The sequence below is a fragment of the Elaeis guineensis genome, chromosome 2, assembly GCF_000442705.2.
Source record: "Elaeis guineensis isolate ETL-2024a chromosome 2, EG11, whole genome shotgun sequence".
NCBI lineage: Eukaryota > Viridiplantae > Streptophyta > Magnoliopsida > Arecales > Arecaceae > Elaeis > Elaeis guineensis.
This window is the reverse complement of record NC_025994.2, coordinates 65,297,862-65,322,840: the sequence shown is the minus strand read 5'-3', so window position 1 is coordinate 65,322,840 and position 24,979 is coordinate 65,297,862. Positions and strand designations below refer to the sequence as shown.

The 24,979-nt window shown below is 39.0% G+C and overlaps 1 protein-coding gene and 2 non-coding genes across 6 annotated transcripts in view; 2 read left to right on the top strand and 1 right to left on the bottom strand.

Annotated features, from left to right (window-relative positions):
- The first annotated feature begins 12,307 nt into the window (after positions 1 to 12,307).
- Positions 12,308 to 12,399, top strand: LOC114913037 (small nucleolar RNA SNOR75). Its single transcript, XR_003799061.1, has one exon. It is a non-coding gene; the product is annotated as a small nucleolar RNA SNOR75 (small nucleolar RNA).
- A 121-nt stretch (positions 12,400 to 12,520) lies between these two features.
- On the top strand, positions 12,521 to 12,595 carry LOC114913034 (small nucleolar RNA Z105). Its single transcript, XR_003799058.1, has one exon. It is a non-coding gene; the product is annotated as a small nucleolar RNA Z105 (small nucleolar RNA).
- Positions 12,596 to 19,142: 6,547 nt separating this feature from the next.
- LOC105034312 (exocyst complex component SEC3A) overlaps positions 19,143 to 24,979 on the bottom strand; it is a 39,810-nt gene continuing 33,973 nt past the window's right edge. For all 4 annotated transcript variants that reach the window (XM_073251800.1, XM_073251802.1, XM_073251803.1 and 1 more), the window contains one exon: positions 19,143 to 19,502. In XM_073251800.1, coding sequence (XP_073107901.1) covers positions 19,392 to 19,502 — 111 coding nt within the window. In that variant the 3' untranslated portion in view covers positions 19,143 to 19,391. The remainder of the gene's footprint in view (positions 19,503 to 24,979) is intronic.

The window sequence follows — 24,979 nt, the reverse complement described above, 5'->3', positions numbered from 1 at the left end:
AGAGGTAGAAATATAGGTAAAAAGATGATTCCATTAATATCATAATTGTATTTCAATACATAGTTCTTAATAAAAAGTTCAACCAAGCTAATTGTCAATACATGGTCCCAAGGTATAGATCCTAGAACAAGATACTAACTCCTAGGACCTAGTAAAGATCAAGATAAGTCAATGATCGGAGTCAATCAGATATAGGGTGAGGAGATGATGGATCAGAAGTGCGTCCTCTACCCCGTCTGCCTCTGGCACGAGCAGGAGAATGAGATGAACTGGGTGGCTGAGAACGCTGAGATGCTAGGGACTGAACAGAAAGGGTGAGTCTAATAGAATCAAGTACGTTCAGTGCTCTGAAAATAGATTGAAGTAGAGCAGTGAACTGGGTGGTAACATGCTCACTCGATCCTCGGATCTCTTTCCTCAGTAATTCATATCCACCTTCTAGTGCTCCTCTGAGCCTGCCAGCCTCTGCAGTGAGGTCTGTGACCTCAATAGTAGACTCCTGTGGCTGGGGATGGGCCAATGCAAGGACTTGCCCCTGCAAGTCAAGAACTCTGCCAGTAAGTCTCCAGACTGTGTCCTCAAGCTGCTGTATCTGATGGACTGATCTGATATCATCTGAAACAAGGTGGAGATGTGGGGAGTAATGGTCTGATCAGAAGAGGTAGCTCCAGGTGCAAAAGAAGTACTACCCACTGGCTAGACAGCAAAGAAGCCACACGCTGTGAAATATGCTCGATCTGATCGTCAGCCAGTCTGAACTCTGAATGAGGTACTCTGCTCTCTGGCTGATACACTGGTGTGGGCATCCTAGTAAACTCAGAAGGGCCAGCCTCAGTATCAGGAATGAACTGGGTATCTGGTGAAGCTGCCCTGAAGTCATGTACAGGAGAAGATGGACCTTCTTCTTCTACTCTGCCTTCAGTTCTGTCTTCAGCTCTTTCCTCAGCTCTCTCTTCAGCTCTTTCTTCAGAGCCCTTGGTCCAACCACCAACAGTCTTTGTAATTTCCCATTCGGTGCAGGCTGTGTTGGTTGAAAGTGTCCACATGTGAGAGCTTGGTAGATGCCTCCCCTTCACAGCTAACTCCAAACCTCCTAAATACTCTAGTAAGGGCCATACCATAAGGCAAGTGTGCCTTGGATCTGTTCAAAGTTTCTCTCATGGCCTCTATCATAAGTGCAGGGAGGTTTAGGGGGGTCTGAGTGATGATATGAAACATGACACATACATCTCTGCCAGACAGTAAGTCATGTCTACCACTCCTAGGAAAGAAGAGTTTTGTTACAATCTGATGCAGGACCCTCATCTCAATGGATAATAGCTTTGCTTCCAGTTTGTTTAAATTTCTGAAAAAGCTTCTCCTAAGATAATTCTGATCCCTTCTTCTTTAATTGGGAGTTCCATATATGAATATCCTTCACTAGGCAACTGAAGTATATCTCCCAATATCCTAGAATCCAAGCATATGTCAATCCCCTTGACTGTTGAAGTCACTGACCTGTTTCCATAATGTAGGTTCTGGTAGAATTCTCTAACAAGGTCAACATAGGTGACTTCCTTAAGAGAGCAATAAGTTCCCATCCTTGATTTTTGATCTTGGTAGCAAAAGTAAAGCCTTCTTTCTCAAAGAACCGAAAATCTATGTTTTTCCCGGTTTCTACTTTTCTATCAGAAAGAGGATTTACACTGGGGCTTATGGAGGATTGAGAGAGACCTTGAGCAGGTACTGAAACTGGATCGGGAACACTGGAAGACTGAGCGTGCCTTTTCTTTCGGACAATTTCTTCAGGCTCACGGATTGATTTCCTTCTTTGGGGAAGTTTCATCTTTGGAGCCATATCCAAAAAAGTAGCAGACAAGAAGACTTGAATTGAGAGGAGGAGGGATCACAAGAGAGTAAAGAGGAATTTTAGTGGAGAAAGGAAGTGGATTTTGGAAGTTCGGTGAAGTGCTAGGGCACGTTCAAACCGCGCCAAGCAAAGCGAGAAAGCACAGAAAATCCTTTTGAAGGAGGCGATTTTTGGTGGAGAGTAGGAGGGAGAATTGCCTCAGAATTGATCCTTGGATTTGGAGCAAGAAGAGTTGGAGAAGACGGCTTTTGGAAGAAGAACGATGGGAAGATGAGTCGTCTCACAAACAGTAACCCTTATAAAAACAATGAATCCGTTGAAAGTTGGTGGGATTTACAAGTTTGCCATTGAGTCGACTCATGGGGTCGACTCATGAAGTTCAGAAAATCAAAAAAAATGTGAATAAATTCCAGAAAAATTTGAAATTTTGAGAGAAAGAATTTTGCTCAATGATAAGTTTTTAGAGTGATAAATCTGAGCTTTTGGGACCAGGATAGATGTTGAAAATTGAGCTCTAAGATTTTTTGACATCTATTCTTTGGAAATTGAGAAATTTCAGACAAATGGATCTAAAATTCCTAGATTTCTCCTAATTTCACAGAATCTATCCTCACTAAGGGCCTTTGTAAAGATATCAGCTAATTGATTCTCAGTGCAAACATATTCAAGAATTATATTTTTGTTTTGAACATGTTCTCTTATAAAATGATGTCTTATTTCAATATGTTTAGATCTTGAGTGTTGAATTGGATTTTTAGATAGATTTATGGCACTTGTGTTGTCACATCTTATTGGTGTTTCATTAAGTTTGATTCCAACATCTTCGAGTTGTTGCTTAATCCAAAGATTTGAGCACAACAACTTCCGGCTGCAATGTATTCGGCCTCAGCCGTAGACAGTGCCACCGAATTTTGTTTCTTGCTAAACCATGAGATTAGGTTTACTCCAAGAAATTGGCAAGTTCCACTTGTGCTTTTTCTATCTAATTTACATCCAGCAAAATCAGCATCAGAATATCCTAACAAATTAATTTGTGAGTCCTTAGAGTACCATAACCCTATAGTTTGTGTGCCATTTAAGTATCTAAGGATTCTTTTAACAGCATTCAAATGAGATTCCTTAGGATTAGATTGATATCTTGCACATAAGCAAACACTAAACATGATATCAGGCCTACTTGCAGTTAAATACAATAATGAACCAATTATACCTCTGTAGTATTTTAAGTCTACTCTTTTACCTCATCATCCTTGTCAAGCTTACTTGAGGGACTCATTGGTGTGCCAATTGGTTTGCAGTTCTCCATTCCAAATCTTTTGAGTAGTTCCTTGGTGTACTTGCTTTGGGTGATGGAGATTCTCTCTTTTGATTGTTTGATTTGGAGTCCGAGGAAGAAGGTGAGTTCTCCCATCATGCTCATCTCGAACTCTCCCTGCATAAGCTTAGCAAAGTCTTGACAAAGGGATTCATTAGTAGACCCAAAAATTATGTCATCAACATAAATTTGTATAATTAGCATATCATTTTGGTTTCTTTTAATAAATAGGGTTGTATCTACATTGCCTCTTGAGAAACCATTATTTAGTAGAAATTTGCTTAGCCTTTCATACCATGCTCTAGGTGCTTGTTTTAGACCATATAAAGCTTTATTTAATCTAAAGACATGATTGGGAAAAGCATGATTTTCAAATCCAGGGGGTTGTTCTACATATACTTCTTCAGAAATATATCCATTTAAAAATGCACTTTTAACATCCATTTGAAATAGTTTGAATTTCATAAAGCAAGCATAAGCAAGTAGAAGTCTAATGGCTTCTAATCTAGCAACAGGTGCAAAGGTTTCATCAAAATCAATTCCTTCTTCTTGATTATATCCCTTAGCAACCAGTCTTGCTTTATTTCTAATTACATTTCCATGCTCATCTAATTTGTTTCTAAAGACCCATTTTGTACCAATTATTGAATAATCTTTAGGTCTTTTCACTAAGGTCCAAACATTATTTCTTTTAAATTGATTAAGTTCTTCTTGCATAGCATTAATCCAGTTATGATCATTTTCAGCTTCTTCAAAAGTTTTAGGTTCAAGTTGAGATACAAATGCACAATGATTAAGTACATCTCTAAGTGAAGAACGGGTTTTTACCCCATGCATAGGATCACCAATTATTAACTCCTTAGGGTGGTTGTGAACATACCTCCATTCCTTGGGTAAGTCATTTGTACCTTGAGGTTGTTCTTGAATTTCTTCACCTTTCTCATTTTGTTTGTCTTCTTGATCCTTGTCTTCTGGAGTTGCTGAGTCTTTCAGAGTGATCTCCTTCATACCTTCTATTAGTGGATCTGCATCATCAACACCCTCATTCTTCCTTGAAGGAAGATCGTTAGATTCATCAAAGACAACATGTATGGACTCCTCAACTACTAAAGTTCTTTTGTTGAACACTCTAAATGTTTTACTAGTGGAGGAGTAACCTAGAAAGATTGCTTCATCTGATTTTGCATCAAATTTACCAAGTTTTTCTTTTCCATTATTTAATACAAAACATCGGCAACCAAAGACATGAAAATATGCAATATTTGGTTTTCTTCCTTTCCAAAGTTCATAGGGGGTTTTCTTTAAAAATTGTCTAATTAAAGCACGATTCAAAATGTAACATGCTGTGTTAATAGCTTCTGCCCAAAAATATCTTGGAAGGTTGCTTTCACAAAGCATAGTACGGGCCATTTCTTCTAAGGTTCTGTTTTTCCTTTCTACTACCCCATTCTGTTGGGGTGTCCTAGGAGCAGAAAAGTTATGGCCAATTCCATTTTCATCACAAAAATTTTCAAAGTCATGATTTTCAAATTCTGTTCCATGATCACTTCTAATATTTTGAATTGAAAACCCTTTTTCATTAGTGACTTTTCGATGAAATTTCGTAAAAATTTGAAAAGTTTCATTTTTGTGAGCTAAAAAGAAAACCCAAGTAAAACGAGAATAATCATCTATAATTACAAAGCCATATCGTTTTCCTCCTAGACTGGTGGTTCTTGTTGGTCCAAATAAATCCATATGTAAGAGCTCTAAAGGTCTAGAAGTTGAAACAGTGTTTTTGGATTTAAATGATACTCTAGTTTGTTTACCTAATTGGCATGCATCACAAATTCTATCCTTTTCAAAATTCAGTTTTGGCAAACCGAGAACTAAATCTTTTTTAATTAATTTTGAAAGAGAATGCATGCTAATATGTGCAAGTCTACGATGCCACAGCCAACTAGTCTCATTTATTTTAGCATTTAAGGAGACTAGGCATTGCATGTCTAATTTAGTTAAATCATTCAAGTCTACCATATAAACATTGCCATGCCTATGTCCTATAAATTTAATGCCATCGTTAATAGGACTCGTCACAATGCAAACAGATGATTCAAAACTTACTTTATACCCTTTATCACAGAATTGACTAATGCTAAGTAAGTTATGCTTTAAACCTTTAACTAATAAAACATTCTCAATGTATTTGGAGGGAGTGATACCAATGTTACCTATCCCGATGATCTCTCCTTTGCCATTATCTCCAAAGGTGACCATCCCTCCATCCTTAGCATCAAGCGTGATGAATTGTGATTCATCACCAGTCATGTGTCTCGAGCATCCACTGTCAAGATACCATTTCCTGTTTCCTTCTTGGGATGCTAGACACACCTGCAAGCAAAGATCAAGTTTCTGTCTTAGGTACCCAAGCTTTCTTGGGTCCTTTCAGGTTAGTCAGAATGGTTCCTTTTGGAACCCATATTTTCTTTGTGTTTGCATATTTGTTAATAAGACATGTATATGATTTATGTCCTATTCTTCCACATTTAAAACAAGTAATATTTGTAGACTTGTTACTTGAATAATTTACATAAATATCCTTCAGAAATTTTTATTTCTTCAGGGGTTTATAACCAAGTCCAGCCTTATCATATATAGCTTTCTGATTTTCAAGGATCATATTTAGTTTGTTTGAACTTAAGGTGAACTTATCTACTATAGATTTCAGCTTGTTCATTTCATCCTTTAAGTTTTGATTTTCTTGAATCAAGGTGAATTTTTCAATTGAAAGATTTTCAGCTTGTTTCACTAAGGACTGATTTTTCAATTTCAGCTCTTTGTTTTTCTTCCCTAGTTTCTTTAATTCATCAATTGAATCATAGAATGCTTCATGCAATTCTTCAAAAGTAAATTCACTAGTGGATTCAGAAGTTACCTCATTTTCATGTGCCATCAGGCACAGATTGGCTTGTTCTGTTGAGGTTTCCTCGTCGGAGCTTGAGTCATCACTCGCACTCCAGGTCGCCATCATTGCCTTCTTTTTGAACTTCTTTGGACCTTTCTTCAATTGTGGACATTCGGATCTGAAATGTCCTGGCTTCTTGCACTCGTAGCATATAGGGGTTGATCTTTCTCCTTTTCTTTGCTTTGATCCCTTTTGTGAATTTCTTTCTCATCCCCTGTTTCCTTTTTCTTAGAAACTTCTTAAATTTTCGGGTGATGAGAGCCATCTCTTCATCCTGTTCTTCATCTTCAGATTCATCCGTTTCATAATCAGACGAAGTTGTGGATTTGAGGGCAATGGTTCTTTTCTTTTTGATTTCATCCTCTTGATGTTGCTTCATGCTAAGTTCATGAGTCATCAAGGATCCAAGAAGCTCTTCTAGAGGTAGAGTGTTCAAGTCCTTTGCTTCTTGGATGGCAGTCACCTTGGCTTCCCAAGTTCTTGGCAGTGACCTGAGAATCTTCCTTACAAGTTCACTGTTAGTATAAGATTTGCCAAGACTCTTTAAACCATTGATTATATCAGTAAAACGAGTAAACATAGCAGTTATGGACTCATCATACTCTATTTTGAACAATTCATATTTATGTACAGCATGTTTATTTTAGACTCTTTTACTTGATTTGTTCCCTCATGGATTACTTCTAACTTATCCCATATTTCTTTAGCAGATGCACAAGTAGAAATGCGATTGAATTCACTAGCATCTAGTGCACAATAAAGAACATTCATGGCTTTGGCATTTAATTGTGCCAGTTTCTTGTCAACCTCATCCATTCTTTTTCGGATTTGGTTGAATCCTCACCATCTATAATCTTGGTGGGTGTGTGAGGACCATTCACTATGATACTCCACATATCATAGTCGAGTGCTTGTATGAAAATCTTCATCCGAGCTTTCCAATAGGTGTAATTATACCCATTGAAAAGTGGAGGTCGGTTTGTTGATTGCCCCTCGGCTAGAGAAGTACCGACATGGGTTGCCATAGATCTTTGGCTCTTTGATTGTTAGATCAAAGAAGGGTTAGAGCACCGGCTCTGATACCACTTGTTGCCCAGCTATGCAACCCAAGAGGGGGGGTGAATTGGGTTTCTAAAAATTTTAAGCCCAGCGGATTACTTATGAATAACAAGACAAAGATTTTAATTCAATATTAATTACCTAAAGCAGTATTGCAAGGATATAATAAAGAAATAAGATAAAGCGATAAAGCACACCACAAACACAAGGATTTATAGTGGTTCGGTGCCAACCTTGCACCTACATCCACTCTCCAAGATCCTACTTGGGAATTTCAATCCACTATCCTTTGTATTCAACCCGAATACAAAATATCGGAAACTCCGACACTAGCTATCCCAAGCTAGATCACTTATTTCTCGGGTACAAGTAAACCCAAAACACTCCGATTTCAGGTTCGGATCAACCTTTCCTTGTTTTGGAAATCCTCCAAAAATAAGAACAAAAACTCACAAAGAGTAAGAATATTTAGAGCACAGATTAATACAATAACAGCTCCTTAAATGAGCAAATATAACAATAAAAACTTTACTCAAATGAAGAACCCCTTTTTGATTTTCTCAAAGTGGATGAACGCTTGAATGCTTGAGAAGAGGTTGATTGTTGATTGAAGATCTCTTGAAAGCTTTGAACGATCTCTAGATCAAGGTTGAAACAATAGGCGTGAAGAATTCTCTCCTTGAAAGATCTTGCTTTTCTCTTTCACAATCTCTCTGGTATATTGTGGATCCTCTCTCTTTTTCTTTTTGGATTTTTCGTTGATCTCAGGCTTTTTCGTGCAGATTTTTGGATCCTCTCTTCTGTTCTTCTCGTTTTTGATTTAACGTTTGATCCGCTATTTAATCTGCAATTTCTTTCATCATTTTAAGCATTTTGTAGCATTAGAAGCAAGAGAAAACAATTTAGGTAGATAAAGAGCCGTTAGAGGATTTTTAGGAAGCATAAATGGCAATTAAAACGGGCAAAAAAATAGCCGTTGCAGACATTTCCCGTCGCAGGGGTCGACTCATGAGTCGACTCATGCTTCAGGGGTCGACTCATGAGTCGACCTCTGTTGCAAAAACCAGAGAATGCGTTTCTGAAAATTCTTGGCTCAAATTAGCAGGGGTCGACTCATGAGTCGACTCATGCCTTGTGGGTCGACTCATGAGTCGACTCACAGGTCGTGCCAAGCCAGAAAACTAGCGTGCCAAGGAGAATTTTTGCATGCCAATCAGCTCACAGTGCCATGAGTTGACTCATGAGTCGACTCATGCACTTCAAACCTTCATAACTTCAAAAACATAAGTCCAAAACAATGAAATTTTCACCAATAGATTTCAAATCATTTGTTCTACCAAATGGTACTATCAAATCAGGATTTTAGTGAAATTATGATTTTGCCCTTGAAGAGCATAAGGACTTTTTCATTTTAAAATTATTTGTATCCCTTCAATCTGCTTTGTAATCATCAAAATCAATCTAGGAGCAACATCAACATCGACTGCTGGTAAGCCTTGTCCGGACTCCTACGGGAGCCGAACTTCGTCTTTAACCTTAATTGCAGGAAGACTCCACCCGGACTCCTACGGGAGTCGGACTTCGTCCTCGACTCCAACGGCTGCAAACAGACTTCGTCCGGACTCCTACGGAGCCGGACTCCGCCAACAACTTCAACCGCGAGTAGACTCCGCCCAGACTCCTACGGGAGTCAGGCTCCGTCCTCAACATCGACTGCTGGTAAGCCTTGTCCGGACTCCTACGGGAGCCGAACTTCATCTTTAACTTTAATTGCAGGAAGACTCCACCCGGACTCCTATGGGAGCCGGGTTTCGTCCTCGACTCCAACGGCTACAAACAGGCTTCGTCCGGACTCCTACGGGAGCCGGACTCCGCCAACAACTTCAACCGCGAGTAGACTCCGCCCGAACTCCTACGGGAGCGGGCTCCGTCCTCAACATCGACTGCTGGTAAGCCTTGTCCGGACTCCTACGGGAGCCAAACTTCATCTTTAACTTTAATTGCAGGAAGACTCCACCCGGACTCCTATGGGAGCCGGGTTTCGTCCTCGACTCCAACGGCTACAAACAGGCTTCGTCCGGACTCCTACGGGAGCCGGACTCTGCCAACAACTTCAATCGCGAGTAGACTCCGCCCGAACTCCTATGGGAGCCGGGCTCCGTCCTCAACATCGACTGCTGGTAAGCCTTGTCCGGACTCCTACGGCAGCCGAACTTCGTCTTTAACTTTAATTGCAGGAAGACTCCACCCGGACTCCTGCGGAGCCGGGCTTCGTCCTCGACTCCAACGGCTGCAAACAGACTTCGTCCGGACTCCTACGGGAGCCGGACTCTACCAACAACTTCAACCACGAGTAGACTCCGACCGAACTCCTACGGGAGCCGGGCTCCATCCTCAACATCGACTGCTGGTAAGCCTTGTCCAGATTCCTACGGGAGCCGAACTTCGTCTTTAACTTTAATTGCAGGAAGACTCCACCCGGACTCCTACGGGAGCCGGGCTTCGTCCTCGACTCCAACGGCTGCAAACAGACTTCGTCCGGACTCCTACGGGAGCCGGACTCTGCCAACAACTTCAACCGCGAGTAGACTCCGCCCGAACTCCTACGGGAGTCGGGCTCCGTCCTCAACATCGACTGCTGGTAAGCCTTGTCCGGACTCCTACGGGAGCCGAACTTCGTCTTTAACTTTAATTGCAGGAAGACTCCACCCGGACTCCTACGGGAGCCGGGCTTCGTCCTCGACTCCAACGGCTGCAAACAGACTTCATCCGGACTCCTACGGGAGCCGGACTCCGCCAACAACTTCAACCGCGAGTAGACTCCGTCCGAACTCCTACGGGAGTCGGGTCCGTCCTCAACATCGACTGCTGGTAAGTCTTGTCCGGACTCCTACGGGAGCCGAACTTGTCTTTAACTTTAATTGCAGGAAGACTCCACCCGGACTCCTACGGGAGCCGGGCTTCGTCCTCGACACCAACGGCTGCAAACAGACTTCGTCCGGACTCCTACAGGAGCCGGACTCCGCCAACAACTTCAACCGCGAGTAGACTCTGCCCGGACTCCTACGGGAGCCGGGCTCCATCCTCAACATCAGCTGCCGGTAAGCCTTGTCCGGACTCCTGCAGGAGCCGGACTTCGCCTTTAACTTTAATTGCAGGAAGACTCCGCCCGGACTCCTACGGGAGTCGGGCTTCGTCCTCGGCCCCAACGGCTGCAGACAGACTTCGTCGGACTCCTACGGGAGCCGGACTCCGCCCACGACTTCAACTGCAGGCCACAGTAACGGCCACGATTCTGCCCCACTCCCTGCGGCGGGCCCTACGCGGCTCCATTACTCCCTGGCAGGCCACAGTAACGAACAACACTGCTCCACTCCCTGCGGCGGGCCCTACGCGGCTCCATTACTCCCTGACAGGCCGTATTAACGGCCACAATTCTGCTCCACTCCCTGCGGCGGATCCTGTGCGATCCCACCACTCCATGACGAGTCACGACAGCGAACGTCGCTCCACTCCCCGTAACTGACTCCACGTGGCACACCCCGGTGATAGCCATGGGTCCACTCCACTACTCTTCGCAGCAAACTCCGCCTGACCCTGGGCAGCTCACTGCCAGACGGTTACGGATGTCGCTATCAGACTACTGCCCCCTCCGTCTATAAAAGGGACCCCAAATACGTTATTCTATAAGCTCTAATCTTTCATCCAAAAACTCTGCTAAATTCTCCGTTCGAGCACTCCATTCTTGTTGAGGCAGAGAACTGACTTGAGCGTCGGAGGGTCTTGCCGGAGCAACCCCACCTCCGGTTTAGACTTCTTTTGCAGGTCCCGGCGGCGACCGCGACTTCTCCGACTCCAGCTTCTCCGGCGCAAGCAGATTTTTGCACCAACAGACCTCATCTCCACCTCTTTCGCTATTGTGCTCATTTTATTCATCTTTGTCTACACATCCCTCGATGACTCCCTTGCTGCCTCCAACTGTCGTGCCTTCACCAGCTCCTTCTTATCTAATATGCTCCAACATGACTATCTCATCCCTCGATGCCCCCCACCCCTCGACGGCCATTGCACCATCATCGATTCCTATCCTCCCACCACATGCCCTACGAGGACCCCTACTGTAATAGCCAACTCAGCGACCACATGAATCTCTATCGTGAGACTGCCCCCCATCTATGAAGTCTCTTCTCTGCATCATCCCCCTACCCAGGGGTACTGTTACTCATCCCCTGGAGGGAAAACCTTCACAAGGTATTTCTTTTTGATCAATTTATGATAAAAAAAGATTCTTTTTATGGTCATATGGTTCTTAATTTCAATCATGATGATAATGTCTCAATTATTGGCCAAGTTCTTTAATTTTGATATGATAGTCAGAAATGCCTTGCTAACACATGTAATTATAGTTAATCTTATTTTTCTTTTAATGAAGTAATTATATTTATGGTGTTAGGTTTAGGAAACTCTAAAAAAATTCGACTTCTGAGTTAAATAGATAAAATGGATTGGATAAGATCGATAAATAGATATCTGTTTAATAAATAGATTAAATAGATCAGATCTGTCGATTAAATAGTGCACAATCAAGTTTCAAAACCTAATATATTAAATAAACAAGTCAGATTTAAATTTAAATTTTTTAATCTGATCTATATGATTCATTTATGATTTGATCCAATCTAATTGCCACTCCTAATCGACATGGTTTGTTCAGACTCAATTCACTGTTCAATCGACTAATTGCCATTGCTACCGAGCTTTGATTCTCGATGCACAATGCACAGTTGTGGGCCGGTTCGATGGCAACTCCAACCGTTAGAGGCATTTCCGTAAATCTATGAGCATTGGGCAAAACCGTGACCTAACCCTAGAATTAGAGCGCTCGCCCTATAAATTGCCGTCCCTCTCTAACCCCTCCCTCAGTCGGACGGTCGTTCGTCGCCCCCGGTCTCCTCCTCTTCCCTCCCCCCTGTCTCTTATTTCGAATTCGGAGCGCTTATGGATGGATTTCTCCAATTCCTGGGTGATCGTTCCTAATCTTTTGAGCCCTCCCTTTCTTTTTTCGTGTGTGCGTGTTTTAAGCTGTTGCAAAGTTTTGGAGTAGGTAATCTGATGGTCTAAATTTTGTGGCCGTGGGGTTTCTCAGTGATGAGCAAAGTAAATATAGATGACGAGTCCGATCATTCCATTCAAATCATCATGAGGACGAATCGAGGCATTTGTCTGAGAGACATCCCCATCTACTATTTACGTCTGCTTTTGATTGTTTTTCGCCACAGTTCTTTAATAAAGAAATCTTGTTTTAATCCTTTTGATTTCAATAAAAATCTTAGTTGGTTTTCTGCTTAAGAAGTTGGCATAATGATGAAACTATTTTTTCTGAGATTTTTTTCACAGATGAGTGAAATAATCCTCCTACTCATTCTGAATGCCAATTAGATATTAATCCCAAAGATCAAAAAAAAAAAAAGTCTTTCTATGAGAATTTTTAAGGTTTTTATTTTCTTTCTTTTCCTTTTCATGATTTGGCTGGAGAGGTCTTTCTCAAACTTGCCCGTGACCAAGATAGTGGACATGCGTGCCTACGTACTGTAAGTGTGAGAAATTGTTGGGAGTAGAAATAGAGGTTAACGTTTAGCTTATTTTTATTTTTTAAATTGGAATTTGTTGTTGTTGTTGTTGTTGTTGTTGTTGTTGTTGTTGTTGAGTAAAAGGTACGAGCATAAAGAATCAAAAGGCCTGATTGGAGTAGAATTTCATTGATTCATTGAGTTGTTGTTGGAGTAGAATTTCATTGATTCATTGAGTAAAAGGTACGAGCATAAAGAATCAGGTGTTGGAGTAGAATTTCATTGATTCATTGAGTAAAAGGTACGAGCATAAAGAATCAAAAGGCCTGATTGGAGTAGAATTTCATTGATTCATTGAGTTGTTGTTGGAGTAGAATTTCATTGATTCATTGAGTAAAAGGTACGAGCATAAAGAATCAAAAGGCCTGATTGGAGTAGAATTTCATTGATTCATTGAGTAAAAGGTACGAGCATAAAGAATCAAAAGGCCTGAGTACAATGAACCCAAAATAACATACACGAGTGACGACATCGTATGGAATGAATTTGTACTGAAAAAAAGAAAGACCACTGTGATATATTACAAAACCAGAGTACTAGCAGACTACATAACAGAGAGAACCCCTGTAGATGAGAGGCTAATGAAGTCAGTTGATCCCTTGTAGATGATAGGCTAATGAAGTCAGTTGACCACCATAAAGAAGCGAATCCAGATACAAAAGCAGGCAGCATGAGATGATAACAAGTATACAGCAGGTAAGGTATTGTAGCCTGTGCTTAATGAAGTCACAGAACCGGAGAAAAGCAATTGGAAACATCCAGCCCATAAGTGAAGGCAAGGCAACATTCATGCTATAGCAGTTGTACATATTGTTTGAATAAGTCGGCATCAAATTGAGGAGGATCCACAACATATAGAAGTGAAAATTACAAAAGACAATATGAAGAGCATCTTCAGTATATCTTGGACATTGTGGGAAAAAGGTAACTGCACTTCTTTGTCCCAATAGTAGTGCACAAAAGAAACTTATATTCCTTAGACTATATGAGAGAGGTGAAGAAATAGGGGATGCACTTCTTTGTCCCAATAGTAGTGCACAAAAGAAACTTATATGCCTTATGCCTTGGACTATATGAGAGAGGTGAAGAAATAGGGGATGCAAGCATGTCTGATGCCAACTGAGATCTGCCGACAGGAAGATGGTTGGAGGTAATTGCATACTGTATACATATACACCTTCATTTTCCTGTATGTATCCAACATGAACAGCATTTTCATGATACTCAGTATGAAGAATTTGCCCATTGTGTAGAACAAACTCCCTCCCTTGGCCATAGGGACCATACATATTCAAGAATTTTATAGAGAATTGCAGATGACATTGCCTGATATACCTGATTCCATGAGCGTGTTTAGCATTCCTAGTACATCTAACTTGTTCTGGTAAATCATATAATTTGCAAATATCTCGCCTCCCTTTTCTGTTCCATATTTCCGATCATTCCCATCTCTATAAGGACAAATATAACCCACCTTCATACTCCCCTCACTATTATCCACATGCAATATTACATATTTTGATGGATAAAATATAATATTTTATAATATAAAATGATACAGATATGAAGGTTCAGCGTGAGCAAAGCAAGAAACATACCCTGGCACATAAGTATGGTACTGAAATTGAGTTGGAGGGAACATACCGCATTAAAAACTTGACAATCCTTATGCTTGATAAATGAGCATTGAATGGCAGTGAAGTAGCAGTATATATGAGGAAGGCCTTGCATTAAGAAGTTAGTGATGTAGAAAATGAACATTATAACCATCGGTATTGAGAAGATACAGACAATGTGCATTAATTGCATCTAAAGAGTTCCACTGAAAATCACCATCCAAAGCTTATTAGCAAGGAAGTCAGCTATCTGATTTGCCTCCCGAAATATAATTTGCCCCAAAAGAAGAACTTGAAGATTTCCATATCAAGATGTCATGGAGAAGTGGCAAATATATGTATTTATTTAAATAAGTCGATAAGATCCAAGATATAATAGTGATGGGATCTCCTTCAAGAATAATATGTGACGCATGAAATTCTACTTTTACCACCTTAATACCAATCCAAGCTACAATTAATTCAGTGGCTGATACTAGCATATGCAATAAAACTTTGCCTTCTGTTTGTAACAGTTTGGTATTATCGTCTCTGAGAACATAACTTGCAGCAACTTTATTTGGGTGCACCAAAGCAGCAAAATTTATCTTGACCGTTCTATGGGGAAGGGGTAATCATGAAACAATATGAAACAATGTAGCAAGTAAAAGAAGAATAGTTACTCCAATGCCTATCCAAAACAATCAAGATAGTCATGATAAAAACATTACTTACAACTTGAATTGAGGTAGAAGGGGAGTGGTTTAAAAGTCTATCATTCGAGCACATCAAAAACCCCAAACCAGAAAAGCAACTAAAGTTTTATAAAACTGATTAGTCATAAGGTGATCCAAATAAGATAGCAAATCCTGCATAGAGCTAAGAGGACAAGACATATAAGTCAATGACTGCCAATGTTCCCAAGTAGCCCGAGCAAAGGGACAGTACATGACAACATGGTCTAAATCCTCCATAATAGTAGGACAAATGTCACAATTGAAGTGAGCAAAATTAAGTAGGACAAATGTCACAGTACATGATAATATCGTCTAAGCTAACTATCACTAGAACATTTTGACTTCGGAGGGATTTGTAACTTCAAAATCCAATAAAAAAACGAAATGGGAATGTGAAGTAGGGAAGGAGATTGCAAAGGCAGATCGTTCATGTCATGCAGATAAATATTAGATAATTTTGTTTTTGCCCAAACAATTTGATCATCCCGAGGTCCAACAGCAATAGGAAGAGTCATAATAACCTGAACAATATCTTGGGAAAAAAGATGATTTAACATATTAGAATTCCAATGATGAGACTGAGAAATCAAATCTGATACCTTCAAATATAATGATGGATCTTCGATATTGATCATAGTTGGCATTCTAATCAGCGGTTGGTTAGAAATGCAGGGTCTAGATAAACATTGATATTTCACCCATCCCGATAAGCCACTGAAACTAAAATTGAACAGTAGATGCAACTTCACAAATCTTAGTCCACATCATCGAGCAATTATGAAATTTAGAATAATTAAATCAGAAACCAGCGAAATGATATTTACCCCAAATTAGCTGTGCCACAAAATATGACGATATAGAATAAGCTGAGTAGCTAATTTATACAAGCATTGGAATTTTTGCAATTGCAATGACACAATACATGGCCCCTCCATATTTTTTGGTAAGCAAATATGATCCCATGCCACTCTATGCAAACCATGCTAATCAGAAGTACGCCCCCATAAAAAAGTCCTGAATTTCTTGTCAGGTTGATTTATAATATACAAAGGCACATGAATGGATGATAACATATATAAGGGAATAGCAAAGAACCAAATGAACTAGAGTGAACTGAGCAGCGAAATAAAGCTTGTTCCATTTCCAAGACTCTAATCTACATGTTACTTTGTGAAAAATGGTCTGAAAATTATTTCCTTGTAAGGGAACACCAAAAATAGGGACACTCTGATACTGCCAAGATAATCTTTTTAAAGTAACGATTAGAATTTGCCATATCTAAAATTTGGTACGGATTGGCGTAAGGAAGATGATGAGTCTGCAACCACTTTTGAGCTGCATCTTTCTCTCCCTGCTATAATCTAGTATCTATTTGGAGAAGTTTGGAAGACTGTCGCCAGGAATGTCATAGCAATCAAGTCGAGCTTTCCCGAATCTGTACTTGATTATGTTTGGTTTAAAATTAATTTGAGTTTTTTTCAAAAAAAAAAATAATCAAGCAGCCTGCTCTAAACTGAGGCCAAATATTGCTCTTTCATTGTGTTGCATGGGACAATGAGAATTGGTGTGAACTTAGCATGTGGAATGTTTAATATGACAAAGTGGATCCTCATTGATATTTTTTTTTTTCCAAAATTGGAGTTCAAACTTTGCTTAAACAAATATCATTTGCCTATCATCCACTCAATAATTGAACAATCAAACAATCTTAGCAAAAGTTTTAAAGAAATCATCAAACCATGCTCCAACATGACTGTATAATGTCTATTTGAGAAATATGTGTATTATGAAAAGTATCAGGATATCCCGTGTTTTATTTGCTGATGTTGTCATGGCGTTTTTAGGTGTATTTTAAAGAAATATTCTTCGAAGTTGAAATTAATATAGGATCAATGAATATAATAGAAATTTAGTATTATCAAATCAATATATTGAATTCAATCAATTGTTTCTACCAACATACCTGATTATTTATTTTAAATATTTTATATATTATATTACTAAATAAAAGAGGTAAAAATATTTGTACATACTATATGTCCTTGCAGTATAAAGGCTTCAATAATTTCTTTTAATAAAATTTATTTTCCATTAGATTTAGTTGGGGGGTTTCCAACTATGCCACAATATTTGAATTAATTTAAACTCCTAATGGTCTATTTGGATAATTGGGCTGAATTTTATGAAATTAGTAGATTGAGCTATTAAAACTAGCAAAATCATAAAATTACAGATTGGATTAGAATTATATTCCCATTCCGTAAACTTTAACATCGCTCCCCTCTCCTCTAGTAATATCTTACTACTTCAATAATTGAGTCTTTTTGTCACAATAAAATTTTTTAAAAAATTAAAACATAATTATTTTCAAACTTTTTAAAATTTAAAATTTAATTGAGATGCATTATATGCAAAATCTTTAACAGCAATGTATTTAAGTTTGTATTATAACTAGCAAAGGGAAGTGCACAGACATATATAAGGGAAAATATAACAAAAAAGTACAATTGATTATAATTAATTATTAAATCCATCAAGATTATACTAAATTATTCATCGACATGTTCATACTAGAATTATAGCGAAAATAAAATATATTTCAAATAATGACTGTGGCATGGGACCGCTAAACACTTGCTTGGTTGATATTAATTCTTTCTACTTGAGCAGTAGCGAAGGGTTCCATTTTAGCTGAAGTCCATCGAAAGATGTATGGATATGGGATAGAATATGAGGATTAGCCCTTTCTAATATCAAAATAATAATAATAATAACCATTGATTATATTATCTTATAATTATTATAAAATGATAAGATTATATAATTATATTGCAATTATAGTTTAGAGATCTGTTAAATCAAATAGGAGAAGTCTATCACACTCTAAGTAGAGCCAACAATTTTTAGAAACAAAAATATCAACGATGTCGGACTTGCTGGAAACATCTTTTCAAGATTTAAATGGATACTTTGTCAATCACGATGAAATTCAAATAATTTACCGACCAAAACATCAAAAATTACAATGATTATGCTATGATTCTTTTTTTCAATCAAAAGAACTTCCTAAGTCCTTGATCCTTCTATTGATATTCAACAATCCTCGACAAGATTCACAGGCATTTTAAGATTAAAAAAAAGTAGCCCAAACTATAGCGTGCACACATGCGGATAAAAAACCCTTTTTCCCGTGAGAGTTATCCGTGTATGCATGCCCTCGAAAGCTCGTATACACATTGCAAGAGCGATAACGACCGGACGATTACATGCGAAACAGTGCAGCATTCCGCTTGAAATATCCCATCATCTTCAACGAAAACACTCGTGATTCAGGCAACGGTAACACAGGAGGCAAAAACCAAGAAAGGGGACTTCGAAGGTCTCACAGTAAACTTATGTTGGCGGAATCATAAAATCCTGCCACTAAAAATGGTCACAAACTTGGAATATGCCAATTTTCAAGACAAGCTAAGATATCAGCCAGATGGAACACCTGCTAATGCTCTTTATGCACAAAAATAAAAATTCATGCACGTAATTCACATGGATTAACAAAGAGAACAAGTTTATAACATGGTATGATAAACAGCAGCAGGTAACGCTATATTAGTAGCATTTGCAATTATAATTTATACAGAAATAGGGCACATCATAATCATGATTTCAGCTTCATCTTTGGGGCATAAGATATCTCAAGCCAAGACACGGATTCAGGAGGCAATGAAAACAGATCCAGGGATACAAGAATCAAAAGCGTGTAACAGGCAGCATAATCCCATGTTGCCTTCCCAGAATAACAGGGCTACGTAAAAGAGGAATTTTTCCATGTAATGAATAATTTTCGACCATTACTCACCAAAAAATAACAACAACAACAACAACAATAATAATAATAGTAATTTTCAACCGTTAAACTTTGGTTAGGGTAGCGAACAACCTTCTATGTAACACTACGTTGGGTGGAGCAACAACCACGTAATTCTTTCAGGTCCAGCATTGTGTTAGACCATTCATTTCAAAGAAAGGAAATTGTCATAAGCATACCACTCATCGAGATACATCTCTCCTTGAAAAAGTAGATTAGCCTCTAAATGCAACACACAATCATACACTATCCCCATGGATCAGTAAATTATGATCATCCATCAGAAACTAGCAAAAGAAATCTTACAAATAGAATGAAATGAATAGCACAAGAAAAGAACCTAGGAAAAATTACATTACCATAACAACAGGAAATGTTACAGCATTGATATGTACGTCTACAGTGAAGCAAGAATATCTCTCATTTCTGTGACTGATGGGATGCTCTCGTTTGGGTAAACCTTGGCAACCAGTTGAACGAAGCTTTCATACTTTTCCAAGAACTCTTTCTGCAATATTAAATGGCCAACACCAGATGATTACCACTATTTTCTTGAACATCTTTCCATGGAAACATTTGAAGCAATATAGATCCTTTACATTGCCACATACATGATTAGGGAACAAGTAATGAAGTAAATATACTTTCAATACTACCACACAATTAAGTCAATGCAAGATCATTTAAAGCAAAAAATACCATAATTTGTAGCGTTTCCAATATGATAACAAGAAAAATAATCATAAAGAAATAACCTATTGGTGTTGCAATATGGCAGTGTCAATCTCACAGCTATGCCACCATTCTAAACCCCTGGCCATCCGTTATATGTCTTTCACCAATGATGCTTAGAAGAAAGAGATGAGTCTCGAAGGGTCCGATGATAAATGTGATGTGTATCAAGAGCCAACATTTGAGGGCCCTGTTTGGACACCAGATCATGTTATCCAGAAAACATCCCCAACTCCAAGTACTGGACAAAGGTGGTCCAACCAGAGAGAAACCAAAGGGACTGCAGCTTGCTGACAATGCTTCTGATCCAGATAAATCTCAAATAATACATTTGTTTAAAATTGTGAGATCTCTCTCCTAAAATATTAGGGGATGATGGAACCCATGGCCCCTCTCCATCCCTAAAACATCTCTATTGATTAGCTTCCTTTCTCAGATTTCTCTCATTGCAGCATATATTATCAACAAATATTATGATCTGACATCCAAAATAGGACCTAAAATCTTACTAGAGATTGTTGAGAGTTAATGTGCTGGGTTTCCTAAGCACAATATCTATTTTCTATGTAATTAATTAGTGTGTGTTTTACTAAGTATATACTGTTTCCTATGAGATGAATTGGGGAGAGGAAGAGTTAAATTAATGATAGGAGTTCAAGAGACATTCTGTAATCTCTAAATAGATGAGACTTGCAGCATGAACGTATGTGTAGAAAAATTATCAAAAGTGAAAAATTAGTTCTTCCTTTCATATTCTGTCCATCAGAAACTTCTTAGTTCAATTCTTATTTCCATCATTTGGTATCAGAGGAAGTAGATCATGGGAGAGTTTCTGCTTAAAAAAAACAAACAAGAGAAGCTATGGCTAATCCAAGCCAAAATCTGCAGCAACACTTCGTTCCGATCTTCACCAGCAACAACTATGATTTTTGGGCTGTTAGAATGAAGACAGTCTTCAAACCATTAGGCCTTTGGAGCATTGTCGAACAAGGCTACAACGAGGAAGAACTAGCCTCAAGTTCATCATCAACTAATCAAGCTGATCAAGCCAAACAACTTGAAGAATTGCAGCAAAATGATGCAGCAGCCTTCTCAAAAATTCAGCAAGGAGTCTCGGATACAATCTTTCCGATGATCATTCAAGCAACAAAAGCAAAGCAAGCTTGGGAGATCTTGTAGAATGAATATCAAGGAGATCAAAAAGTTCGAGATGTCAAACTCCAATCTCTTCGAAGGGAGTTTGAAAATTTGAAGATGAACGAGAAAGAGACATTGGAGGAATTCTACAACAAGCTTGTTCAGCTTGTTAATCAAATGAAGAACTATAGTGATGACGTTCTCGACAAGAGATTAAATGAGAAGATTTTAATCTCTTTACCCTTTAAGTTCGAGCCCAAGATTGCTGTAATTGAAGACACTAAAGACATCTCCACCATAAGTGTTGAAGAATTAATCAGCTCGCTGAAGTCCTATGAGCAAAGATTGAATCAACACTCTAAAAAATCTATTGAGAGTGCTTTTCAATCAATGCTCAATCTTGATTCCAGAAGTGCAGAAAAAAGGCCTCAAGAATCATCTAGAGGTGGAAGGTATGGTAGAGGAAGAGGAAGAAATTCAAGAGGAAGAGGTAGAGGAAGTTATGATCGAAAAATTGAAGGTGACAACTCTTAAAAGAAGTGCAGAATTTATAGTAGGAGCAGCCATGAAGAGAAGGATTGTTGGTTCAAGGGGAAGCCACAATGCCACAACTGTAAGAAGTTCGGCCACTTGAAAAAGGACTGCCGCTTTACCTCCAACCAGCAAGCAAATTACACCGAGGAGAAAGAAGATGAAGGCAACCTATTTTTTGCATGTCAAAGTGTAGTAGAGCAGAAAAAAGATCAATAGTTCATTGACAGCGGCTGCGGTCATCACATGACCGCAAATGAAGGCATTTTTCTTGACATGGACACAAGTTATCATTCACAAGTAAGGCTTGGCAATGGAGCATTGGTGGAAGTAAAGGAAAAAGGCACTATTGTTGTTCAATACAAGAGAGGTAATGAACATATTCATGATGTTCTTTTTGTTCCTAATTTGGACCAAAGTTTGCTTAGTGTTGGACAACTTGTGGAGCATGGATATTCTGTTCACTTTGAAGATGGAGCATGCATCATATTTGACAACAAACAAAAGAAGCAAGTTCTACAACGAATAAAGATGGCAAATAGAAGTTTTCCACTCAATCTCAAAGTATCCAAAGAGGCTGCAATGAAGGTGAACATCGTGGACAAATCATGGTTATGGCACAAAAGGTTGGGGCACTTGAAATTCGGTAGCCTCAAGTTGCTTTCTCAAAAGAATATGGTCCAAGGGCTTCCAAGCATTGAGAAACAAGAAGCATGTCATGGGTGTGCACTCGAAAAGCACCATCGACAACCATTTCCAAAAGGAGCTTGGAGAGCAAAGCAAGTTTTGGAGTTAGTGCATACCGACATATACGGACCAATGGAGACACCATCTCATGCTCAAAATAAGTACTTCATCTTGTTTAACGATGATTATTCCTGCATGACTTGGGTCTATTTCATAAGGAAAAAATCTAAAGTTTTCGCTATATTTCAAAAGCCTAAAAGTCTTGTTTAAAATCAAAGTGGCAATACAATTAAGGTGCTTCAAAGTGACAATGGAAAAGAATATAATTCTAATGAATTTAACAAGTTTTGTGAGAATAAAGGCATTGACAGGCAGCTCACAGTTGGGTACTCTCCACAACAAAATGAAATTTGTGAACAAAAAAATCAAACAGTGGTAGAGATGGCCAAGGCGATGCTACATGACAAAGGCATGCCGAAGAGTTTTTGGGCTGAAGCTGTATACACCAGTGTACCTTCTCAATCGATGTCCAACAAAGGCATTGAAAAATTTAACTCCAATTGAGGCTTGGAGTGGAAGAAAACCATCAGTGCGGCACTTGAAAATCTTCAGTTCAGTTTGCTATGCTCAAATTTCGAAGGAGAAAAGAAGGAAGCTAGATGAGACAAGTGAGAAATGCATCTTCGTCGGCTATAGCTCAAAATCAAAGGGCTATAGGCTGTACAATCCGGAAAAGAAAAAGATTATCATCAGCCAGGATGTCATTTTCAATGAAGAAGCTTCAATTGAGTGGAAGAATGGCAATGACAACAGCAAGTGTGTCATAATTGATGATTTTGGCACAAAATCAGCACATTCAAGTGAAAACGGTGAGAGTCCTTCATCAACTTCTGACCCTCCACCATCTCCAAGATAAGTTCCTCCACTCCTACTTCAACACCAAAGAAATTGAGAAGTTTGGATGACATTTATCAAAGATGCAACTTTTGTGTACTCGAACCTAAAAATTTTGAAGAAGCCATCAAAGAAGAAGCTTGGAAGAAGGCTATGGAAGAAGAAATTTCAGTTATCAAGAAGAACAATACATGGGAGCTTGTTAACAAACCAAAAGAGCAGGATATTGTAGGAGTCAAATGGATCTACAAGATCAAGTACAATGCCAACGGTTCCATCCAAAGGAATAAGGCAAGATTGGTGGCGAAAGGATATTCACAACAGCCCGGCATCGACTATGAAGAAACATTTGCATTGGTTGCCCTTTTGGATACAATTAGAGCTCTCATTTCTCTTGCTGCCCAAAAGGGTTGGTTGCTATACCAACTCGATGTCAAATCAGCCTTCTTGAATGGAGAATTGAAGGAAGATGTCTATGTTGAACAACCACAAGGATTCATCATCAAAGGCAAGGAGGACATCGTGTACAAACTCAAGAAAGCTCTCTACGGACTGAAACAAGCACTGAGAGCATGGTATGGAGAGATTGATGGTTACTTCAATCAAAGAGGCTTGGAAAGAAACAAAAGCGAGCCTACCTTGTATGTCAAGAAGCAAGGTGATTCTAATATCCTTATTATTGCACTTTATGTCGATGACTTGGTGTTTACAAGAAGTAATAAAAAGATGATTGAAGACTTCAAAAATGATATGATGAAGAAATATGAAATGAGTGACATGGGTCTTCTACATCATTTTCTCAGCATAACGATTTATCAAGCTGAAGACGGAGTCTTTCTTTGTCAAAGAAAATACACAATTGATATTGTCAAGAAGTTTGGTATGTTCGGCTGCAAACTAGTAGCAACTCCACTTGTTGTGAATGAAAAATTGAGAAAAAATGATGGCGGAAAGAAGATAGATGCAACTCTCCACAGAAGTTTGGTCGGGAAACTATTATATCTCACAGCTACAAGACCGGATATTATGTTTGCAGCAAGTTTACTCTCAAGATTCATGACAAGTCCAAGTCACATTCATCTTGGAGTAGCTAAAAGGGTCCTAAGAGACTTGCAAGGGACTTTGGATTATGGAATTAAATTTTCTAGCAATACTAATGCGAAGTTAATTGGCTTTTGTGATAGTGATTGGGGAGGATGCGTTGATGATATGCAGAGCACCTCTGGCTATGTATTTTCACTTGGTTCGGGTGTATTCTCATGGAGTTCAAAGAAGTAAAAAATCAGTTGCACAGTCTTCTGCTGAAGCTGAATATATTTCAGCTTCTATGGCTACTTCACAAGCAATTTGGTTGAGAAGAATTCTTGAAGACATTGGTGAAAAGCAAGAGGAAGCTACCGAACTGTTTTGTGACAACAAATCAGCCATATCTATGGCAAAGAATCCAACATTTCAAGCTGCACTTGGGATATTGCAATCAAGCATCATTTCATCCGAGAAGCAGTTGAAGAAGGTGAAGTTCAAGTTCAGTTTTGCTAGACAAGTGAGCAACTAGCAGATATCTTTACAAAAGCTTTGCCAACAAAAAAATTTCAGCAGCTTAAAGAACTTTTGGGAGTTCAAGGTCAGCACATTGAGGAAAATGTTGAGAGTTAATGTGCTGGCTTTCCTAAACACAGTATCTATTTCCTATGTAATTAATTAGTGTGTGTTTTACTAAGCATGTACTGTTTCCTATGAGATGAATTGGGGAGAGGAAGAGTTGAATTAATGATGGGAGTTCGAGAGACATTCTGTAATCTCTAAATAGATGAGACTTGCAGCATGAACGTATGTGTAGAAAAATTATCAAGAATGAAAAATTAGTTCTTCCTCTCATATTCTGTCCACCAGAAACTTCTTAGTTCAATTCTTATTTCCATCAGAGATCCCATAAAAGTTACAATCTGAGCCAATCTAGGGATGTTGAATAAACCATAACCATAACCATGTAGCCTGTTCACA